Source organism: Piliocolobus tephrosceles, chromosome 4 (genome assembly GCF_002776525.5).
Source record: "Piliocolobus tephrosceles isolate RC106 chromosome 4, ASM277652v3, whole genome shotgun sequence".
NCBI classification, from domain to species: Eukaryota; Metazoa; Chordata; class Mammalia; order Primates; family Cercopithecidae; genus Piliocolobus; species Piliocolobus tephrosceles.
The window spans coordinates 78919182-78939811 of NC_045437.1; the positions used below are offsets into that span (position 1 = coordinate 78919182).

General features: G+C 39.5%; 1 protein-coding gene across 5 annotated transcripts in view; it reads left to right on the forward strand.

Moving 5' to 3' along the window:
• Positions 1–20630, forward strand: part of ATG10 (autophagy related 10) — a 284072-nt gene that overhangs the window by 244852 nt on the left and 18590 nt on the right. For 4 of the 5 annotated variants that reach the window (XM_023214977.1, XM_023214976.1, XM_023214979.1 and 1 more), the window contains exons 6-7: positions 6649–6668; positions 7297–7348. The exons of the other annotated variant lie outside the window; for it this stretch is intronic. In XM_023214977.1, coding sequence (XP_023070745.1) covers positions 6649–6668; positions 7297–7348 — 72 coding nt within the window. The remainder of the gene's footprint in view (positions 1–6648; positions 6669–7296; positions 7349–20630) is intronic. 5 annotated transcript variants of the gene reach the window in all.

The following is a 20630-nucleotide window of genomic DNA, read 5'->3' on the forward strand; positions in this document are numbered from 1 at the left end:
ATAGTTTGCTTTTATTAAAGAGGTTCAGTTGTTTTGGTACAGCAGCCAGGAGGGAGTGGTGGAAATAGACCCATCATCACTGGGATATGTCATTTTCCTTCATCTCCTATTTACTGTCCAGATCTGGGGCTGTTTTTACATGAATCCAGAGTCTCTGTGTTTTTTTCTCATATGTAGTTAACAATCTGAATGACACATTCTTTATAGTACCACAGTAATTCTGTCCATTACATCACTTAATTTATGGTAGTGCTAACACCAAAATCGATAAACATTATTTCTGAAATGTCAGGAGTGTTAATAGTGTGATTAAAAAAGAAAAAGATTCTAAAATCTCTCTGCACAGAGCTCTTTGATATAGTGTTGTTGAGGTGCACCTACCCAAGCTGTGATATGGAAGACTTAAATCATTAAGACTCTGTCAACTTTAAAAATGTGTGTCGGAAGCTATTTTTAGCTACACGAATCTTTTTTGCCATATTGTGGAATTCTGTTAGTGGAGAGAGGGAGAGACTGCATGTCTCAGAGAAGATTGTCTCAGGTTGTTTTGAGACATATCAACAGTTGCTAAGAAACCGTCGCTAATGCTTCTGGGAAATTCTGTAATATCTTACTTAGAAATTGAGAGAAATTTTTACAGAGCAAAGCTTCTTGGACAAGAAAAGCATATGAAGAGTGATATTAGAGAACAGTTTCAAACTGGAAAAAAATATTTTAAAAGTTTTCTAGAAGGTTGAGTTTAAATGTGGTTTCATAGTACCATGTACACTGTAATCGCCTCTTGCAGAATCCTGGAAGCTTTCATTTACATCTGATTTTAGAACAAGTAGCATTTTAAAATCTGGTCACATTTCAGTTTATTTTCCATGATTGATGCTTTAAAATGGAGATTAGTGCTTCTTTTCACACAGAGAATTAATTAGCATGCTAGGATAGTGGTTCCACTGATTCCCTTCTCTTCTGGTGAAAATCTATGTTAATAGGAAACGTTTCGTAGGGACTGACTGTTTACTAGGTCCTGCAGACACAGAGTCTTGACATGTAATGGTATTATATTATAACCCAAATAGTCCTTTCATATTAGCTGTGGCTTTGTAGCTAGTGAGACTTTCACATGCCACAAGAGTGTGCTGAGGCTTGTGTTGCTTAGGAGTCAGACTAGGAGCCTAACACCAATTCATCTGCACCATCCTGGCAAGGACTGTTGGGCCAATCACCAGCAACATCTTCACATCCATTAGCTGCTGCCCACCTGGCCACAGAGAGAAGGCTCACCTCACATTCATTACTAGCATTACTTTTAGTCAAGCTGATTTTAACTATACTGTTTGCTCTACATGCTTTATTACTTGTGGACTTATGGACTTATTAGAATCTGAGGAGGGAGTAGAAGTGATTTATTTTTTTCTTCTTTCTTTCATTCACAAATATTAAATGAGCACCTATTACGAGCAGTTGTTATGGTTAGTGCTGGGGATAGAACACAGCTAACACACAGTCCTTGCCTTCAAAGAACTTATATTCTGGTGGGGAGATGGCTCTGCAAACAAGCAATTGGAAAACAGTAGGAGAGCCACTGTGAAGGTGTCTAAGGAGTTAGGAAGGAGCAAGTGCAGTTTTTCTGCCTGGGAGAATAAGCAAAGGCCTCATAGATGGAGTAATCCTCGTTGGTCATACACATGGGGACGGGAATAAGAGGGAGTGAGCAGTATGTGCAGGGTCGCAAAGACAGGACCAGCAAACAAATTCTCATCAGCTAATGCTGGTGCCTGGGAGCATGGGAGAGGGTCAGGGACAGAGCAGTACAGGTGGGCAGTGGAAGTCTTGTTTTTTTGTTTTGTTTTTAAGATGGAGTCTTGCTCTGTCACCCAGGCTGGAGTGCAGTAGTGCAATCTCGGCTCACTGCCAGCTCCGCCTCCCGGGTTCACGCCATTCTCCTGTCTCAGCCTCCCAAGTAGCTGGGACAATACACACCCTCCACCATGCTCGGCTAATTTTTTGTATTTTTTTTAGTAGAGACGGGGTTTTACCGTGTTAGCCAGGATGGTCTCGATCTCCTGACCTCATGATCTGCCCGCCTTGGTCTCCCAAAGTGCTGGGATTACAGGCGTGAGCCACCGCGCCTGGCCAGAAGGCTTGTTTCTTAAAATCACAAATGCAGTGTGTTTTAACTTCTCTCTCCCATGTACTCCATCTCTTTCTCTCTCTCTCTTTCTCTCTTTTTTAAGATGGAGTCTCGCTTTGTCGCCCAGACTGGAGTGCAGTAGCACAATCTTGGCTCTCTGCAACCTCTGCCTCCTGGGTCCCTCATGTACTCCATCTCTCTCTCTCTCATTTTTTTTTTTTTAAGTGGAGTCTCACTTTGTTGCCCAGGCTGGAGTGCGGTACGTGATTTTGGCTCTCTGCAACCTCTGCCTCCTGGGTTCAGGCGATTCCCCTGCCTCAGCCTCCCAGCTGGGAGTACAGGCATGTGCCACCATGCCTGGCTAATTTTCGTATTTTTAGTAGAGATGGGGCTTCACCATATTGGCCAGGCTGGTCTTGAACCCCTGACCTCGTGATCCGTCTTCCTTGGCTTCCCAAAGTGCTGGGATGACAGGCATGAGCCACTGCGCTTGGCCTTCCATCTCTCTTATGGTTTCTATATATACCATGCTGTTTATGACTCCAGGCCTTTGCTTCTGTGCTTCTCTCTGTCTGGAACACCTTTCCCGCCTGGCCTAGGTTTCCTTTCTTAGCTAGCATGGCTCCCTTCTGGGCCCTGTGATTTGATGTCTCTGCATTTCTCTCTTTAACATTCCCAACTGGAAACTGTTGTTTCCAGAGAGATGTCAAGGCGTCTTTCTCCTACTGAATTACACCCTCTTCTACAGTAGGGGCTATATTTTGTTTGGTTTTGGGTAACATTCATAAGTCATTGTAACCTCTTCATAACATTTATTAGGACTAATAAATGTTCAATGACATGACTGATCTGATAGAGCTCTTGAAAAACACTATGTACACTTTTTGCCTTCTGGTTGCAGATCAGGTACCAAGAGCAGTGATAATTTAGAAGATACCCAGATGTTAGATAATCACAGGGACAGAGCAACCTATACAGCATGTCTTGGTGCGGCCACCGTCTATTACTCTGAGGCTTTTCCAGCAGTCAGGGAAGCCAGCAGCCAAGACAGCATCAGGCCACTTGATAGGACTCTGAAGCCACCATTTATTTGATAGGACTCAAAAGCCACAATGTAGAGATGGTTCAAGAATGTCATGTTAGCAATATAAGATATAGGCATGCAAAAATATATTTTTGAAATGAGTAAAAATAATGATAGCAGCCAGCAAATGCTACTTTCAGACTGTTCTGTGCTAGAGGAATACAGAGGAGGTACAGATGGCCAGCAGCCCTTGAGTATATTGTTAGCAAACTCAGCATTAATTCTGAGTCTGAAGCCCTGATTTTGCACTCCAATCAGAATATTAACCAAAGAAACGTTTTGCTACTCTCTTAGTGAATATGTAACAGAAAATCTCGTATCAGAGTTGCCTTAAAGGTCATGCTTGAAGTAGGCCAAAATGTGATATTGATTAGTGCATTTCTTCCTATGTTAAAGAAACAGAAGTTAGAGAAAATGTCTGATGGTTTGAAGAGTACTCTCTCCCCAGTGTTACAGAAAGAGCAGCAGCCTTCTTGATTTGTGATTTTGTGCTTGTATTTTTCCTCTGCCATGACAAGACAGGGTATAGTTAGGGATACAATAACTTCTCAATTTAATAATGAAACTAGTTAAATGGGAAGTGGTATAACATAGTGATTAAGAGCATTTGATTTTACAGCCAAACTGCCTGGATCAACTGTTGGCTTTTCCAAATTAGTTGTGAATAATGGATTAAGGCTCTGAGCCTTTCTATGCCTTAATTTCCTCATCTGTGAAATGGTGATCCTTGTAGTACATCCCTCATGAAGTTGCCTGGATTAAATACAATAATAAATATAAACTATTTAGAATAGATCCTAGCACATAGTATGCAATCACACTGGCTAGTACTGTTATTACTGATAGTGTCTCAAATTGATGATGAACATAGTTTCTATTAATTTATTCACCAAATTCCAAATTAACACTACTATGTGTTAGTATAGGACATAAGCTCAAGTAACAAATAATGTTAAATAGAGAAAGATTCATATATGTATTTTTTTCCATCAAACAATCATAATTTGGTGGGCCATCTGGTAGTGATTATAGTTTTATGGAAATCTGCTGCTGAGGTAAATAGCTACCCATGTGGAGATTGCCCCAGGTCTGGGAAAGCAGAAGATATTGTTCAGGATTTCAAAGGCACATCCGCTGTGCAGTTGCACAGGCATGAATGGAACTGTACATGCCAGGATAACAATCAGGGCATATTGTTCTTTCAGGTTTCAAAGAAAACAAGTATCATGTTTAAGAAGTGTAGTCACACTATCCGTGATACAGTCCCAAGAATAGTGTTGTAATTTGTATGCCGGGTACTTGGTTTTAACAAGGCATTTAATTCTGTTCAGCAAGTTGGTAGGTTGGAAAATCCTGCAAAGGCAGGCCGTGTGGGGAAGTTTATAAGCAACATTTGTTTACTCTGTGAGGAAATGATGGTGAGAGTTATAGATGCAGACAAGAGATAGCAAATGCATTTACAGTGACTAATAGCACCAAACAAGGCTGCAGTTGTATGCCATTATCATTTGCTATCTGTTTTTTTTTGTTTGTTTTAAGATGCTCTCTGTTGCCTTCAAAGATTGCACTTCAGGTATTAACACGAAGATTGGGTCAGAAAAGAATGCATCCAATCTCTACTGTATTTAGATGGAGAAAGCAAATTATTATTTGGAATATAAACAATCTTATTACATATTGTCTGCGTGCCAATGTCTGCACACTTATGGCTCATAGCCACAATGATGAATAACAGTGGTTAGGTTGGTTTGCTAAGTTGTGCATCACTTTGGTCATATTATCAATCCTTAAGCAGTGAAAGACTCTCCTAAATGTCTATAGATCGCCCTTGAAAGTTAGAGATAAGTTTTGTCATCTTGGTGGCATCTTCTTTTGCAATCAATCACCAACAATCAACAAATAGAGATTTAGTGGTGTTGTGTATAAATAGCACTATGAGAGGCAGCATTGTTCAGGAAACAGAAATCTGTAGCATGGTCTTCTTTCCCCCAGATGGGGCGATAATGCACAGATTACACAGAAGAATTAATCAATAATAATGAATTGCATAATAAAACAACCTTTATAGTCTTATATCGATGTTACAGGCAGTGTATGATAAAGTGCTAGGTCACTGATAGAGATTATACGAAGAGAGTTTGTTTATTATGAGCTGAAATGATTCTAGAAAGATTTGAGAAAGAGAGAGAGAGGCTTGATATTATCTTAGAATATTTGGTAGATGAGGAAGGAAATGAGGGAGTGAGTATTCCAGATAGGGGGATGAGCCCAGAGGTGAGGAAACACTAGTTATCTTGCGACTAGAGAGCAAACCAGAACAAGAGTATAAAATGCATGTGGAGCCTGGCTTCTAAAACTAAGAATTGCATACCTTTGAAAATATGCAGCAGTCAGCCAGGGTGTGACAAGGCAGAGGATGACCATGGGTCGATAGAATATGAGAATAGTAGTTGTGTTTGCTTTGTTGTTGTGTTTGCTGCTATGCATTTAGGGCTTAGAATAGTCTGGGTCGTGTGGTAGGTGCTTAATGAAGCCCTCACTCTTTTCTGTGATTAGGGGCAGTCTGATAGATGACAATGCTGGAAAAGTAGTTTGTGCCAGCCTGCAGGGAAACCAAGTAGAGGGCCATGCAGTTGAAACTTTATTATATAGGTTTAGGGCTTTTACCTTAGAGGTCACAAATCCCCAGGCTTCAGGGTTTATTTAAACCACATGCAACATGGGCAAAAGCCTGTGTACATTATGCATTATTCTGAGTTCCATAGCTCTCATTGCATATTGAAAGGGATCCAGGCCCCCAAAAGGTTCAGCTTTACCTAATAAGCAAGGGAGTAGTTAGAAATAATTTTGAGCAAGGGAGTGGCATAAAATTATTAGTTGGGACTATGAATCGGGTATTTGCATGCAGGGGGAAGGAGAGAACAGAGGCTCTAAAGCAAAGGAAAGCAGGTGGGAGGCTCTGGCAGGCTGGAGGGAAAGAGATGCTTGTGAAAGCCCACTGTGGAAGTGTTTATCTTCAAGGAGATAGAGTGAAAGGAGGGTGTTTAAAGGAAAGCTGTGCTGGAGGAATACTGACAAAATGCTTGTGGAGAAGGTGGGGGAATGGAGACCAGTGAAGGTGGAATCATTTTCTGAAGAAATCCATCAGTCAACATTTATTCAGGCCTCTTAAGTCTTTACCACTTTGGTGTAAGACTTTGATGTAAGGATGCTATTCCTGTCACAAGGGGAAGTTAGACCTTCCTTGAAATGCCTGATTAAAAAGATTGGGGTGTCCGCCTCCCATGTATTAAAAATAAGGACATTTATGTATTATAGACTGCCGACTTACATGAATACTGAAATTAAATGTTTCTTTCAAAATTGTCTGATTTCAAATTTCCAATTAAATTCATGGAAGCTGACATTTCTTCAATATTTTTGGTGCTTTGTTCTGCAGGTATTTAATCGACCAATGGGGTAAGTCCTTGCACCCTTTTAATGTCACACCCTCAAGTGAAGAAATTTCAAATTTTATGGGTATTTCAGAAATAGAGTGTCTCACTGTGTTAGTGCAAAGTAGTTTGGGTTGATCATATTTAATGAAAAAATAGGCCGGGCGCAGTGGCTCAAGCCTGTAATCCCAGCACTTTGGGAGGCCGAGACGGGTGGATCACAAGGTCAGGAGATCTAGACTATCCTGGCTAAGATGGTAAGATGGTGAAACCCCGTCTCTACTAAAAAATACAAAAAACTAGCCGGGTGAGGTGGCGGGCGCCTGTAGTCCCAGCTACTTGGGAGGCTGAGGCAGGAGAATGGCGTGAACCCGGGAGGCGGAGCTTGCAGTGAGCTGAAATCCGGCCACTGCATTCCAGCCCAGGCGACGCAGACCGAGACTCCGTCTCAAAAAAAAAAAATTAGACTTCTGAAAAATAACTTACGCCAGCTGACTGTATAGGTCAAAAAATCTTATACCTACCCCTCAGGTAATACAAACATTTGGGGACCATAACATTAGGGAAATGCTCATATTTGCCTTTGATCATCTGAGTTAGTAGGGAAGATGAACCTCCTGGGTTCTAAATTAACCCCACCCAACTGTTTGCAGATCATCACATCTGGAAAGCAGATCAAGAGGAAAGGAAATCCTCTTTGAAAAGGTAAAAGCACTTTGCTTTCCAAGCAGATTCCAGATCAGTCTAGCTGCTGCTTTGTAGGCAAGCCACAAATGGTCTCAAAATCAAAATGGCCTTGGCGTCATTATCTGACAGAGAATGCGGTTGTAACAGGGCTACTGGCTATGGCCTCTGGTGCCTTAACTGATGCCAAAACCCTTTACAGACAGCCTGGTGCCTTCCTTGCCGGTTTCCACAATGGCAGGTATATTAAGGAGTGTCTCCGTGCCTACCGGGTGATGAATGGCTCTCTGGCGGTCTCTGGTGGTCAACATTATAAATGCTTCCAGAGGGAACGGGAATACTGGACTCCATTAGAGCAAATGCAAAAACAAACATTTAGAGGAATATGCTAACATTCTCTAATGTGAACCTAAGTCTGATACTAACTTCTAGCTATAACTCAGATGGATCACTATGGTATATTGTTTATATGTAATATAGAGTAGCATCTTAGAGTGAGTTATACATATTTAACTTCTTTAGTGGAAGAAGGTGAAGAATTCATCCCTTTAAAGTCAATTCATATTTGTTCTCTTTCTTTTCTCTTTCTTTCTTTCTTTCTTTCTTTCTTTCTTTCTTTCTTTCTTTCTCTCTCTCTCTCTCTCCCCCCTCCCCTCCCTCCCTCTCTCCCTCCCTCTCTCCCTCTCTCCCTCCCTCCCTCTCTTTCTTTCTTTCTTTCCTTCCTTTTCTTTTTTCTTTCTTTCTTTCTTTTTTCCTTCCTTCCTTCCTTCCTTCCTTCCTTCCTTCCTTCCTTCCTTCCTTCCCTCCCTCCCTTCCTTCCTTCCGTCCTTCCTTCCTTCTTTTTCTTCTTTCTCTCTCTCTCTCCCTCCCTCCCTCCCTCTCCCTCTTTGCCTCCCTCTTCCTCACTCCCCCTCTCTCTCCCCCCACTGCCAAATTCACATTTCTTTAATGGTTTTTATTACAGGCAATTTCCGAGATGTGACTGTGTGAGTATTTGTGGGCATATTTAAGTAAATGTGTTAACTTTTTGATTGCCAGCTCTCTATAGATCTGAACATCCAATCTTTTAATTACCACAGTTATAAATGCCCATATTAGCAGCTTGCTATTGGAAATAGGTAGTTGTTATGTTAAAGAGAGCTGGTGAATATGCTTCAACACATACGTTTCCACACTGCATGTTACTAGGTACATGAGGGTTCTTTTTACTTCTTTTTTTTTCCTTTCTAATTCTTGGTAGACTATGTATAATCAGTGAAAAAAACATCACCCATTACTCAGTTCAGTCTTCCCTGAAGTATTAGTATTTCAAACAATCCTATTACCAAAGCATTATTTTGATCCTTTATTAAAAGTCCTACAGCTCTAGCATTGCTATACTCAAACACAGCTTTATGCAGTTAGGATTATAATGGAAGCTTTATTACAATGATGTATAAGTTGTATCTTCCTAATAAAAGTTTCTGTACATAGCAATACTTTAATAACATTGTTTCTGTAACAGTGATTCCTTAGTAATGGAGCTTCTCTTATAGCAACTTCATTATTAGGAAATGATTTCAGTAATAGAAATGCAAATAAAGATTTTGAAGGGAGCATTTTATGCATAGCACTATTACTGGCCTGCTATCTTTTCATGCATTACATCTAATCATTATAAACCTATGACGCAGGTTATAGTTATGCTTATTACTATCCTATTACACTTTAGCATTTGTGTCATTTCAAATTATTGAAATTAACTGCCATTTTAAAAATTCAAGAGTTAAAATAATTTAAATTTTAATTAAATTTTGTTTCTAAAGCATTAGAAATGTTTCACAAAATCTTCTCTAATTTGTATTGTATTAGAGATTATGTGAACCAATGGCATTCAACCTGGAGTATATGTACCCTTGGAGGTTCATGAAGACTTCTCAAAGATACATGGGCATGAGAGTTTTAAAGGAATTAATTTCCAGATCTTCTATTCCTATATGCCCCCTCTTGTAAAATTCATCTGCTTGAGAAGGCGCCTGTGGTTGAGATTTTCCTTGTTCCCCTCCCCTTTTTTACTTTCTCTCAGTGTACAAAAGAAAGACATCTGACATCCATTCCTTACCATGACATATTGCTTAGCTGGGACACTGAAAAAGGAGAAATTTGGCAACCTCTTTATTTAAGGTATCCCTAGGTCCCAATTCACACATATATATGTATTTTTAATTTAAATTTGTTTTATTATTATATTTTTTTGAGATAGGGTCTCTGTCATCCAGGCTGGAGTGCAGTGGTGCAGTCTTGGCTCAATGCAACCTCTGCCTCCTGGATTCAAGCGATTCTCCTGCCTCAGCCTCCCATGTAGCTGGGACTACAGGTGCCTGCCACCATACCCGGCTAATTTTTGTATTTTTAGTAGAGATGGGGTTTCACCATGTTGGCAAGGGTCATCTCGAACTCCCAATCTCAGGTGATCCACCTGCCTCGGCCTCCCAAAGTGCTGGGATTACAGACATGAGCCACCACTCCTGGCCCCAGTTCATATTTTTAAGTCAGGATATATAGGGTAGTGGTTAAGTACTTGGGCTGTTGTGTCAGAGAATCTGTGCATAGATCCAGGTTCTTCAGTTTGCTAGCTCTGTGACCTTGAGGAGTCATTTACGCTTTCTCTACCTTAGTTTCTACATCTATAAAATGAGGATTATAGTAATAGGTTATTGTGGGGATTAAATTGATTCATATATGAATAAAAGCATGTACTATATAAAAAGTATATATGGGCTGGGTGCGGTGGCTTATGCCTGTAATCCCAGCACTTTGAGAGGTCAAGGTAGGTGGATTGCTTGAGTCCAGGAGTTCAAGACCAGCCTGCGCAACACGGAGAAACCCCGCCTCTACAAAAAATACAAAAATTAGCTGGGCATAGATGGCATGCACCTGGAGTCCCAGCTACTTGGGAAGCTGAGGTGGGAGGATAGCTTGAGTCTGAGAGGTCAGGGCTGCAGTGAGGAGCTATGACCGCACCACCGTACTGCAGCCTGGGCAACAGAGTGAGACCTTGTCTTAAAAAAAAGAAAAAAAGTATGTATGTACTATTAATAATATGTATCAATACTATATAATGCCATTAACTCATAATTTCCAAAAATATTTTACTTTATATATTTGCTTATCAAATTTTATAATATATCTATGTTGTTTTGATCAATTAAATACTAGCAATGATTATGACAACTCAATCAGACATCTAAGTTAACATAGAACAAAATGGCCACAGGAAATTTTAAAACATAAACTCCTTTGTCTCTCTATATTGTTTTGGTTACAAGAAGATGATCAATAAAAAGCTTTTAAGCATAAAATATACATTAGGATGAAGTTCTTTGAGAGGAGCACAATAGAGATATGAATTCAAGGAGAAATATATAAAATGTCCAATTGTATTGCATATATTTTAAAATGAATGATGATGGATGTTTATTTTCAATTGAATGCATTTAAGATAATGATGTAATATTAATAGTTGTATTTAAAATTGTCAATATTTACAGTGCATTGGAAATCATATAATTTGCAACTATTTAATGAAAACCTTTAGAGGTGAACTTGTGTACCTGGGGTATATAGATACAAGTTTTTCAAATGTAGGTAATGCAAACGAGTTCAAAGACACTGGAATAAAACACTAAAGGAGTAAGGACATAAGTGAAAGCAGAGGCATAAAATTATCTTTATAATTTATGTTTTCCTGAGTATCAGCTATAAGAACAATACCTTCCTCATCGAAAGTAGGTAAATTATAGAAGCCTGAGGTTCCCATGGCAGAAAGTCAGTTTGACTCATGTGGACTAACTTAACTGGAATATCTTCAGTGTTTCACAGAGAAGGTCAGTGTATAAGAAAACACATGTACTCCCAATTTGATGAGTAATTCCTAGGAGAGATCCCTTGCCTTTGAAGGGATGCTGTATCTGTCCCTTGAACTTTTTGTGAAACAAGCTATTTCTGAGTGAACCCCTTTCCTGAGGCAGAAATGGAGAGGCTGGATGGCTTGGATGGATGCTCTGAGGCAATTTTACTTCATGCTGGAGATGGCAACTTTTACAGTACCGAAGGAGCACTGGCTAACACAGGAAAGAATAAATGAGCCTCTTAGGAGGAACATGCTAGAAAGGACCTATTTTCTACTTAAAAAAATAAGTGTTGAAGAAAATGTGCGTGCCCTAAGGTGTGTTTACTGCTAATTATATGAGTTTGACAGGCACAATTTTGATTTAAATTTTATTTCATGCCATGCTTCAAGTTGAAAGTTTGGATGCCACTTTCTTATTGGGTAAGTTTCATGTCAGTGTATCCATAGTTGTAAACTGTAATTAATATATAATTTTGTGTGCTGGTTTTTACACTTAATATTATTTTTCAGACCCTTGCCAAGGAAAATAGAGCTTTTTAGAGAAGTGGTATGTTAATGCTATAGCCATATTTTATACAAACTGGCACAGAATCTGAATAAGTTGTTAGCTTTAGTTAATGTGACTTCTTATTTGCATGGCCCATGAAGACCAAAGTACAGTCAGTCCTCCATGTCCACAGATGTCCATATCTGCGGACGTGGAGGGCCAACTATACTAGCCACTTTACATAAGGGACTTGAATATCCATGGATTTTGCTATCTGTGGCAGGGAGGTAGGGGGTTCCTGGAAGCAATCCCTGTGAATACCAAAGGATGGCTATACCAGCTCATTGGAAGCTCATGTCAGATAATGCAGGCCTGTTTATAGAGATTGGAACCTAGGCAAACTATTTTTGAAAAGTTACTCATCCCTGCACTGGTCAATCTCAAAAGGCATTATCCAGGGACATAATGTGTTTATAAACATTCAAGTAAGTTGCCCAACCCCACCCGGAGCCCTAACCCTTCTCTGCATGTTCTCTTGCATCAGGTCACTAATTCCTGAAGGTTGCAGCCTACAGCCAAGTTGAAAGAGGCATAAGGGCTAAGCTAATTGACTGAAGTCTTTATGGAGTCTATGTGATGTTTTTGTGAAATATTTCAAAGGAAGGGTTAGTTCTAACATTAAGACAGTGCTACTTAAAACAGTGAGGGACTAGTAAAGCAATTCGTATTGGTGGCAATAATGTAGTTTCATCTTTCTGGAGGGAAATGTGATCATACAAATCAACAAATAGGAAATGCAAATATTCCCACTGTTTTTATTTATTCCAAAATTTTTATTATAAGGAAATAATTCATAAAGAGGAATATATAGTATATATGCGTAATTTATAATAGTATAAAGCTGGCTGGGCGCGGTGGCTCATGCCTGTAATTCCAGCACTTTGGGAGGCCGAGGCGGGTGAATCATGAGGTCAAGAGATGGAGACCATCCTGACTAACATGGTGAAACCCCATCTCTACTAAAAATACAAAAAATTATCCGGGTGTGGTGGCATGCTCCTATAGTCCCAGCTACTCAGGAGGCTGAGGCAAGAGAATCGCTTGAACCAGGGAGGCAGAAGTTGCAGTGAGCCAAGATCGCACCACTGCATTCCAGCCTGGGCGACAGTGCGAGACAACGTCTCAAAAAAAAACAAGTATAAAACTGGAAAATCTAAATTTCCAACCATGGAATGATGTAAATATCCATTATGATATATCAGCTAGATGGAAAATTATATAACTAAACAGGAAGTTACAAGGACTACATAAAATATATAAAAGTATATATGAAATGTCAACAGGTAAGAGGAAAAATGGAATCACGAAATTATATATTCACTGTGTACATAACTAAGATAGATAGATAGATAGATAGATAGATAGATAGATAGATAGCTATTAATAAAATTTGAGAAGAAATAAACCTTTAAGAGGTCCTGGTCTGAAGCATTCATGAACTTTGTTGAATGTTGGTGGCCTGAAGGGCCACTGGGGAGAAAATGACGGTGAGCTCAGAGCTCAACCTTTAAATTAAGGTTCATCTCAGGAGTTCATGTAGAAAGCTTTGGTATGAGTTTTCTTTTTGGGTCTTAGACTCCTTTTTGGGTCATAGACTTTCTTGTCTAGAAAATACTGAACTAGATCCAAACTATTAAAAACACAATTCTTTTTTTTTTTTTTTTTTGAGACGGAGTCTCGCTCTGTCGCCCGGGCTGGAGTGCAGTGGCCGGATCTCAGCTCACTGCAAGCTCCGCCTCCCGGGTTTACGCCATTCTCCTGCCTCAGCCTCCCGAGTAGCTGGGACTACAGGCGTCCGCCACCTCGCCCGGCTAGTTTTTTGTATTTTTGGTAGAGACGGGGTTTCACCGTGTTAGCCAGGATGGTCTCCATCTCCTGACCTCGTGATCTGCCGGTCTCGGCCTCCCAAAGTGCTGGGATTACAGGCTTGAGCCACCGCGCCCGGCCCAAAAACACAATTCTTAAAATTTCAACAGAAGTTAGGGAAAGGTAAGAAATTGATACGATCAGGAAATGGGATTAGACTATACTTTTAAAAATCTTGACATTATTAAGTTGCTTAAAGTTGTAATAAAATATTTTTTTAAAATAAGCTGTCATTCTTGTACATATGTATCAGTTTATTTCTCTCTCCTAATACTTGCTTGCAAAATACCAGAATACAATTGTTCTGAAAAGCTCCATTATTATGTTTATTTGTAGGAGCGCATGATTTCTCAATACTGCAGCCTATTAGTAGCATAGTTTTTTGTTACTTAGTTTTAAATTATTAGTATTCTAGAAAGTGGGGAAAATGCCTCATAGTAGCTACGTTTTTATAGGGCAGATCTTTAACATTTTTCATTATGAGAAGGAGAATCACATATTTTGTAATGGGATTATCACATGCTTATGAGTTTTCTTCATGGAGTCTCTTTGGAGAGAGCTAAAGAGAAAAACTAATTTTAGCTTAATGAAATCACTGGGAAATCTGCTTCTGGGAATAAAAGGAATCCTTATATTCAAAGTTGGGTAAGAAGCACAAAGAAAAAACTGTTAGTAGTTATAGCTGTAACTGGAGTATTAGAAATTTATGCTGATTATATTTATCTAAAGAGAAGCATTATAGTATTTTAAAAATCATCTTGAAGATTCATCTCTTTTCTGTTGCTTTAAAATAATATTTAGCACCATTCTAAAAAGTAATGATAGCAATAGATATTTTATTTTGTGTTGCTCATAAAATATCTTCCTGTGTGATAGTTGCCAGACATTAGTATCTGGTTATCAATAAATTAGGCTGGTTTTGTGAATGTATTCTTGGAAATCTTGGGATTTTCTGATTGCTGATTTACAGGGGTATTCCGCAACACACCTAGCTCAAAAGTGGTGTCCTTGGTTTAATGTGTGTCTCAGAAATAGACTTAAGTCAAAAATTGTCACCATTATGTAATGTAATAGAAAAAAAAAAGTAAAGAATTAATGCTTGGAAAGTGCAGGCTTCCAATTATTTTACTTTAAGATAAAAATAGAATAAATGTACCACCTGAAAGTTGTTTCATACAGAAGTTCTGTATTTAGTCTTAGCAGGCTTGGCATTGGAAAAACTTAATTTTGTTCTTAGATCTGGACATAAGTCTTGGCTAAATCATTTATGCATTCCACGACCTTGGATAAGCCATTCCTCTAAACAAATTTCTACAAAATGGGAAGAATACCTACTTTATAGAATTGTGAAAATTAGTTGGGTAATATATATTAATGCATAGCTTGGATTTTTTCTTAATGCCAATCTAATAGCAATCCCTGCAACTTCTACTAGTCACCAATATATCTCAAATCCATTTATTTTTCTCCATCTTTGCTGTCTTCACCCTAATCAAGCCCCTTCTTTCTTGATACAGTAGCTTTCATGGTAGTTTCCCTCCTGCCTCTTTTGCTTTCTTTTCTCTTCTTGCCTTCATTCTTCACCCAGCAGCCAAGATGTTTTTTTAAGTGAATAACAAATCATGTCATAAACCACTTAAAACTTTCTGTTGCATTTAAAATAAGTGCAGGAGGGCAGCCTCCTTCTCTCCCGAGGGCTATCAAGCCACTGGACTCTACCTTCCTTTCCAGCTTCAGGGTTTCTGCTGTCTTCTCTCTCTCCCAATATTCCAGCCTTATAGCCTCCTTTCTGCTCTTGAACACGTCTAGTTCACTACCTTCTAATGGTCTTTACTCTTACATCTTTCTGCCTGGAACGTTCTTCCCCAGGTTTAAAATATGACTTTGAAAGTATTAAAAATACACAAAAAGATTTAGGGCTGATGTTTTTACATAAGACTAATTAGGAAATACATCACTTGCTTTGGTAATATTTTTCAGGTATATTTTCTTCATTTTATACATTCATTTTCTAGTTTTTCAGTCACTTGTGTAACATCTAACTACATAATATTTTTCCTATCACGTTAGACACCTATGTTACGCCTGATTGAGCCTGTACCCCTACTGTCTGACACCATCACCAAGGTTCTGATCTGAGCCTAAAAATGACTAAGGAATTGCCCTTTCAACACATTTCTTCCTTTAAAAACCCACAAGCAGTCTATTATCTGTTAATGTGAACTGAAATATAAAAATTTCTGACTTCTGATTATCCCTGGGATACATTGTTCTTTCGTTTATATTATATTTGTGTGGCTCCAATTTTAAAATGTGCCTCTGAGTTCTTGTTTACCCTCTTACAGCATTCTAATCATCACTGTTTTAAACGAAGGAGTGAGAGTGTGAGCTCATAATCATATGATGGCATTGCCAGCCCATGGGACTATCCCTCATGGAACTTCTGAGTTAAATGAACCAGTGCCATGTTTGAATTCCAGGTACAGATGCTCCATCGTTTTGCAGTTAACATAGAGCAGTTCCAGAGAAGGCCCAGGCCCCTCTGCCCTCAGCTTCCTTACCTGTCATCTCTCTGTCCCCAACTTTCTTACTGTATAGGGGAGAGAAAAAAAAATGTTTCTGTCTACCCTCTAATTGACTGCCTAGGGCCTGCAAATTAAATTGGCAAAAAACAGATTAGCAGGAGAAAAGTCATACAAAATAACATTTTAGTTTTTACATGCCCTTACAGAAAAGGCATGGAGACTCAGAGGAGCAGTTAGACCCTGCAGCTTATACACCATTTTAACAAAGGGTGATAAATTTGTGGAGAAGTCACAAGAGGAAGCAAAAGGGATTTGAGCTTCCAGGGACACAGATTATAAGAAGGTAAATATGAGGAGAAACTAATGGAAGTTAAGGGTGATTTTAGTAAGATTTGTTTGTGCAGACCCGTTTCAGTGCCAGCGTTCTGTGTCCGGTGATAATGGGTGATCTGCTCCATGGGAGAAGGGAGGGGAACACCTTCACAAAGAGAAGTTTATGTCATACTTTTAGGCAGACGGGGGAGGGCAAAGAGCTCTTTCTGAATTTGCTGCGTTTGAATTGCCTTTGGCTCAAATAGTCCTTAAACTAAAGTAGCATACTAGGGGAGAGATCCTTCATCTGCTCTGTTTCCCACAGCCCTGAGCACTGAGCAGGTATCAGGGCCCACTCTGCAGAAGCAGGGTTTAGAGTACCTGGTGTGCAGGGCCACTGTTGGACTCATCCATAAAACCCTGCCCTAGATTCGTACCTTGAACTCCATTGCCCATGTGTGCATCCCACACCCCAGAATACCTCAGGAAAGGGACAGGTAGAGAGACATGCTAGAAATTGGGTGTCATTTCCTCTATGTGTATTTGAAGGTCAAGCTAGCTCTGAAAAGATTTGGAAAGTAAATCAGGTACTTTGAATTCAAACCTCAAAGTTAGATGACCTTGGGCAAGTTAATTGGCATCTCTAAACCCCAGTTTCCTTACCTTTACAATAATTATATGTCAACCTCTTAGTATTATTATTAGAATTTAGGGAGAATCCTAGTAAATGTTCAGCTCATGCACTTGTTTGTACGATTCCCTTTTCAAGGGAATACCCACAGTCTAGCTCCAACTCACCTTCCCTGGTAAGCTTATCACCCACACGTTAGGTGCTCTGCTGCCTAATTCTTTCCTGCATTCTTTTTTGACAACAAAGTATTACTGGAGAAGAATGCAGCATTTATAATTTAAACTAATTATAAACATTTAATTTGTAGCCCATTGTATGTTTGTGCTGTTGCACTTTAATCATGCCCATCAGTTCTTCTCTTTGCTTTCCTGGCACGCTCCTGGAGTATGCATCACACACGTGAGTTACCTGATCTGCACAGACTCCTAGGGGATGGGTGTGCCTCCTATTTTGCACACAGTGGGGAGGTGCTGTCAGAAACCATGTGCCTTGTGTTTCCTTCTGGAATCAGCTGTCATTATGACTCTCTTCTTTCCTTTCCTCTATTCATGCTGGAGAAAGCTAGCCTTTTCCCATAGGGAAGCAGGTGGCCCTCAATCTTTAGTGAGCATGATCATTGCCTTGGGAGTTGATCACAGATTTGGAGTGGGTCCCAGGAAACTACATGGTCAACAGGCAACCCCAAATGATTCTGATGGTCCTGGGATCACACTCTGAGAAATCTGCTCTGCTTTTGTATTGCTTACTACTCCTCAGACTTTACTCCCACTGTTTTCTTCTCTGTCTCTTCATCTTTAATGTGACATCCTTCTTGGGATTCTTCTCTATATCTTTGGACTAGGTTTTTTATTCTCAAAACAAACAAACAAAATGATTGTTTTTTCCATTGACATGGAGAAAAATAATTGTAGTCCTCTATTCTCCACTATCCACCATACTGTCACCCTCAGGTGAGGGCTGATTAAATGTTCTTTCTGCCCCTCTGCACACTTAGGGGTTTGACTAGAGAGACAAAGGAATTGACAGGATCTTCCAATGACAGCACCTCCTGTCAGGCATTTTTTTTAAAGTGGATGTTTCTACTGGAACAAAACATTTTAATGAAAACATTGATATGGAACATAACAAGGCTTTTAAATAGAGACTTGGAATCCTTTTTGTCTTCATTTAAATCTGCTTTATTTTTCTTTCTGTGACGCTATATAAAATCTCATCAATATACAAAATCATTCTAAGCCTCAGATTTTCTCATTTTCTCTGGATGAGAGCTTTGATTAGCTTTTTACAAGTTCTTCATTAGTAATTGGCTTGCTTTTTTGTTTTGTTTTTGGCTGTTGACTCTAATAAGTTTATGTTCTATCAAAGAATTATTTGAGGATGGTCTGAAAGATGCTACTCTTGTTATGTTACGGAATATTACAATTTAAGACTCTTTGTAAATTGCAACAAGTGCTATTAGGACTAAATGTTCATTTCTTCTTCTTGAGGCTGGTGACTGGGGTGGGTTGTTCAGTCTTATCATCATGCCTGACCTAGTTGTGCAGCCGTGACTATTTAATTAATAGACATTTACATAAGCTCCTGATTTTCCCCTAGCAAGCTTTATAATGGTCTTGGTGGTTATCTCCATTTCACCCTGTGAAGTATCAGCAGTACATTTTCCATTTTGCATATCAAAATACAAAGAGATTAAATTATGTACAACAAATTGATAACTGAATAAGTTTGGGAACTCAGAGTTCTGGCATATTAATAGTCTTGCTTAAAGCAACAACCCATATAGACTCTATAAATATATTCAGATTCTGCTCTCTAATCCAGGAGTTGGAGTTGGGACTGTCAGAAGCCCAGGGAGGGAGCCCTTTGTAGATTTATGCAGGGGTGGCAGAATTAGTTTCTGGGCTCTCTATGGAGCCATGAAAGAAGGTTTTGTTAGTAGAGGAGGTGGTATCTGAGAATTATTGTTGTGATGTCTGTAATTTTTAATAAAAATTCTAGAAAGCCTGGTGGTGTCTGTGTAGCATATGAATTTGATGAACTGTTTTTTTGTTTGTTGTTGTTGCTTAAACTACCTTCCCAAACACCATTAGATGTTTCTTCCTAATTAACAGGCCACAAAATGTCAACAGGGACAGCTGGAGCAAAGTGTGGCTCACTTGTCTTCCTCTCTTCATCCTAGAAATGAGGAGGAACTTGCTGATCTTTCTGGGTACTTAGATGAGACTTTTGTTTCTTTCCCACATATTTTTTTTCTTAAACATTTTCTCACATTTTTTCTATGTATGTTCTCATATACCTATGAGAGATGGAAATCTGAACTGGTATTCCCCCCCCCCCCCTTTTTTTTTCCTTTTTTAAAACTGTAAGATTGCTTGCTGTTCAAACCTTGCCTCTGTCTTGAAAATTCTTGGATCATAAAGGGATTGCCTCAATCATTTAACACCAACACCAACAAAGCCAGACAAACAAAAATAGGCAATTTTTCTTCTCCAAATTTACTAAACTTCTCAGTCTTACCTAAAAGATAGAAGTTGGTATATCTCTGTAAACTCCTTTCCCATTAAACTTGGAGTAGGCTATTTCTGGCTTATATTCTATGGCCACACTTTGCTCTTCTCCTCCCTGAGTCCTGCCCGTCCTTTAAGGTCTGTGCCAGATTAAATACTGTATCTTTAAGAAGTCTTGGCCGGGTGCGGTGGGTCACATCTGTAATCTCAGCACTTTGGGAGGCCAAGGAGGGCGGATCACCTGAGGTCAGGAGTTTGAGACCAACCTGACCAACATGATGAAACCCCGTCTCTACTAAAAATACAAAAGTTAGCCAGGCATGGTGGCATGCACTTGTAGTCCCAACTAGTCTGGAGGCTGAGGCAGGAGAATCACTTGAACCCGGGAGGCAGAGGTTGCAGTGAGCCGAGATCACGCCATTGCACTTCAGCCTGGGTGACAGAGCAAGATTCCTTCTAAAAAACAAAAAAAAGTTTTCGCTGCACTCTCTCTCCCTGAATCAGAAGTGACCTCTCCTTTCTTTGAATTCTCATATTTTCCTGGATTTGTACCTTTGAGTAGCCAGGATCACAACCAACCTATCATATATAACAGTTATTTCTGTCATCCTTGAATGGTCGATGCCCTAATAGAGTATGGGGAGGAGAGAGGAGATACCAAATTTCATTTGACTCAAGATCTCTCATAGCTCATGAAAATATACATCCTGCTGTACAGACTGACGTTTCCAACTGTAGCCACTCAACACAGTGTTACAGAAAGCACACGATTGAAATCATACAGCAAGCATTAGATCTGCTTTAAGGAAATAGTGATTAAGTTTCAGGCAAGCAGGATCTTACCAGGAGTATCATCCCAGGGAACAAGGTCTTTCCATCCATGGGGCCTCAGGCCTGGGCCACCTCTGCATCAAAGTTTTCCTTTATTTTACTGGTGAGCTCCTCTGTGGCCCTCAGACACCTCAGATTGTCCTTGGAACACCCTCTATCTTATAGCAGGGAGTGTCTCATTTTTTGCTAGTG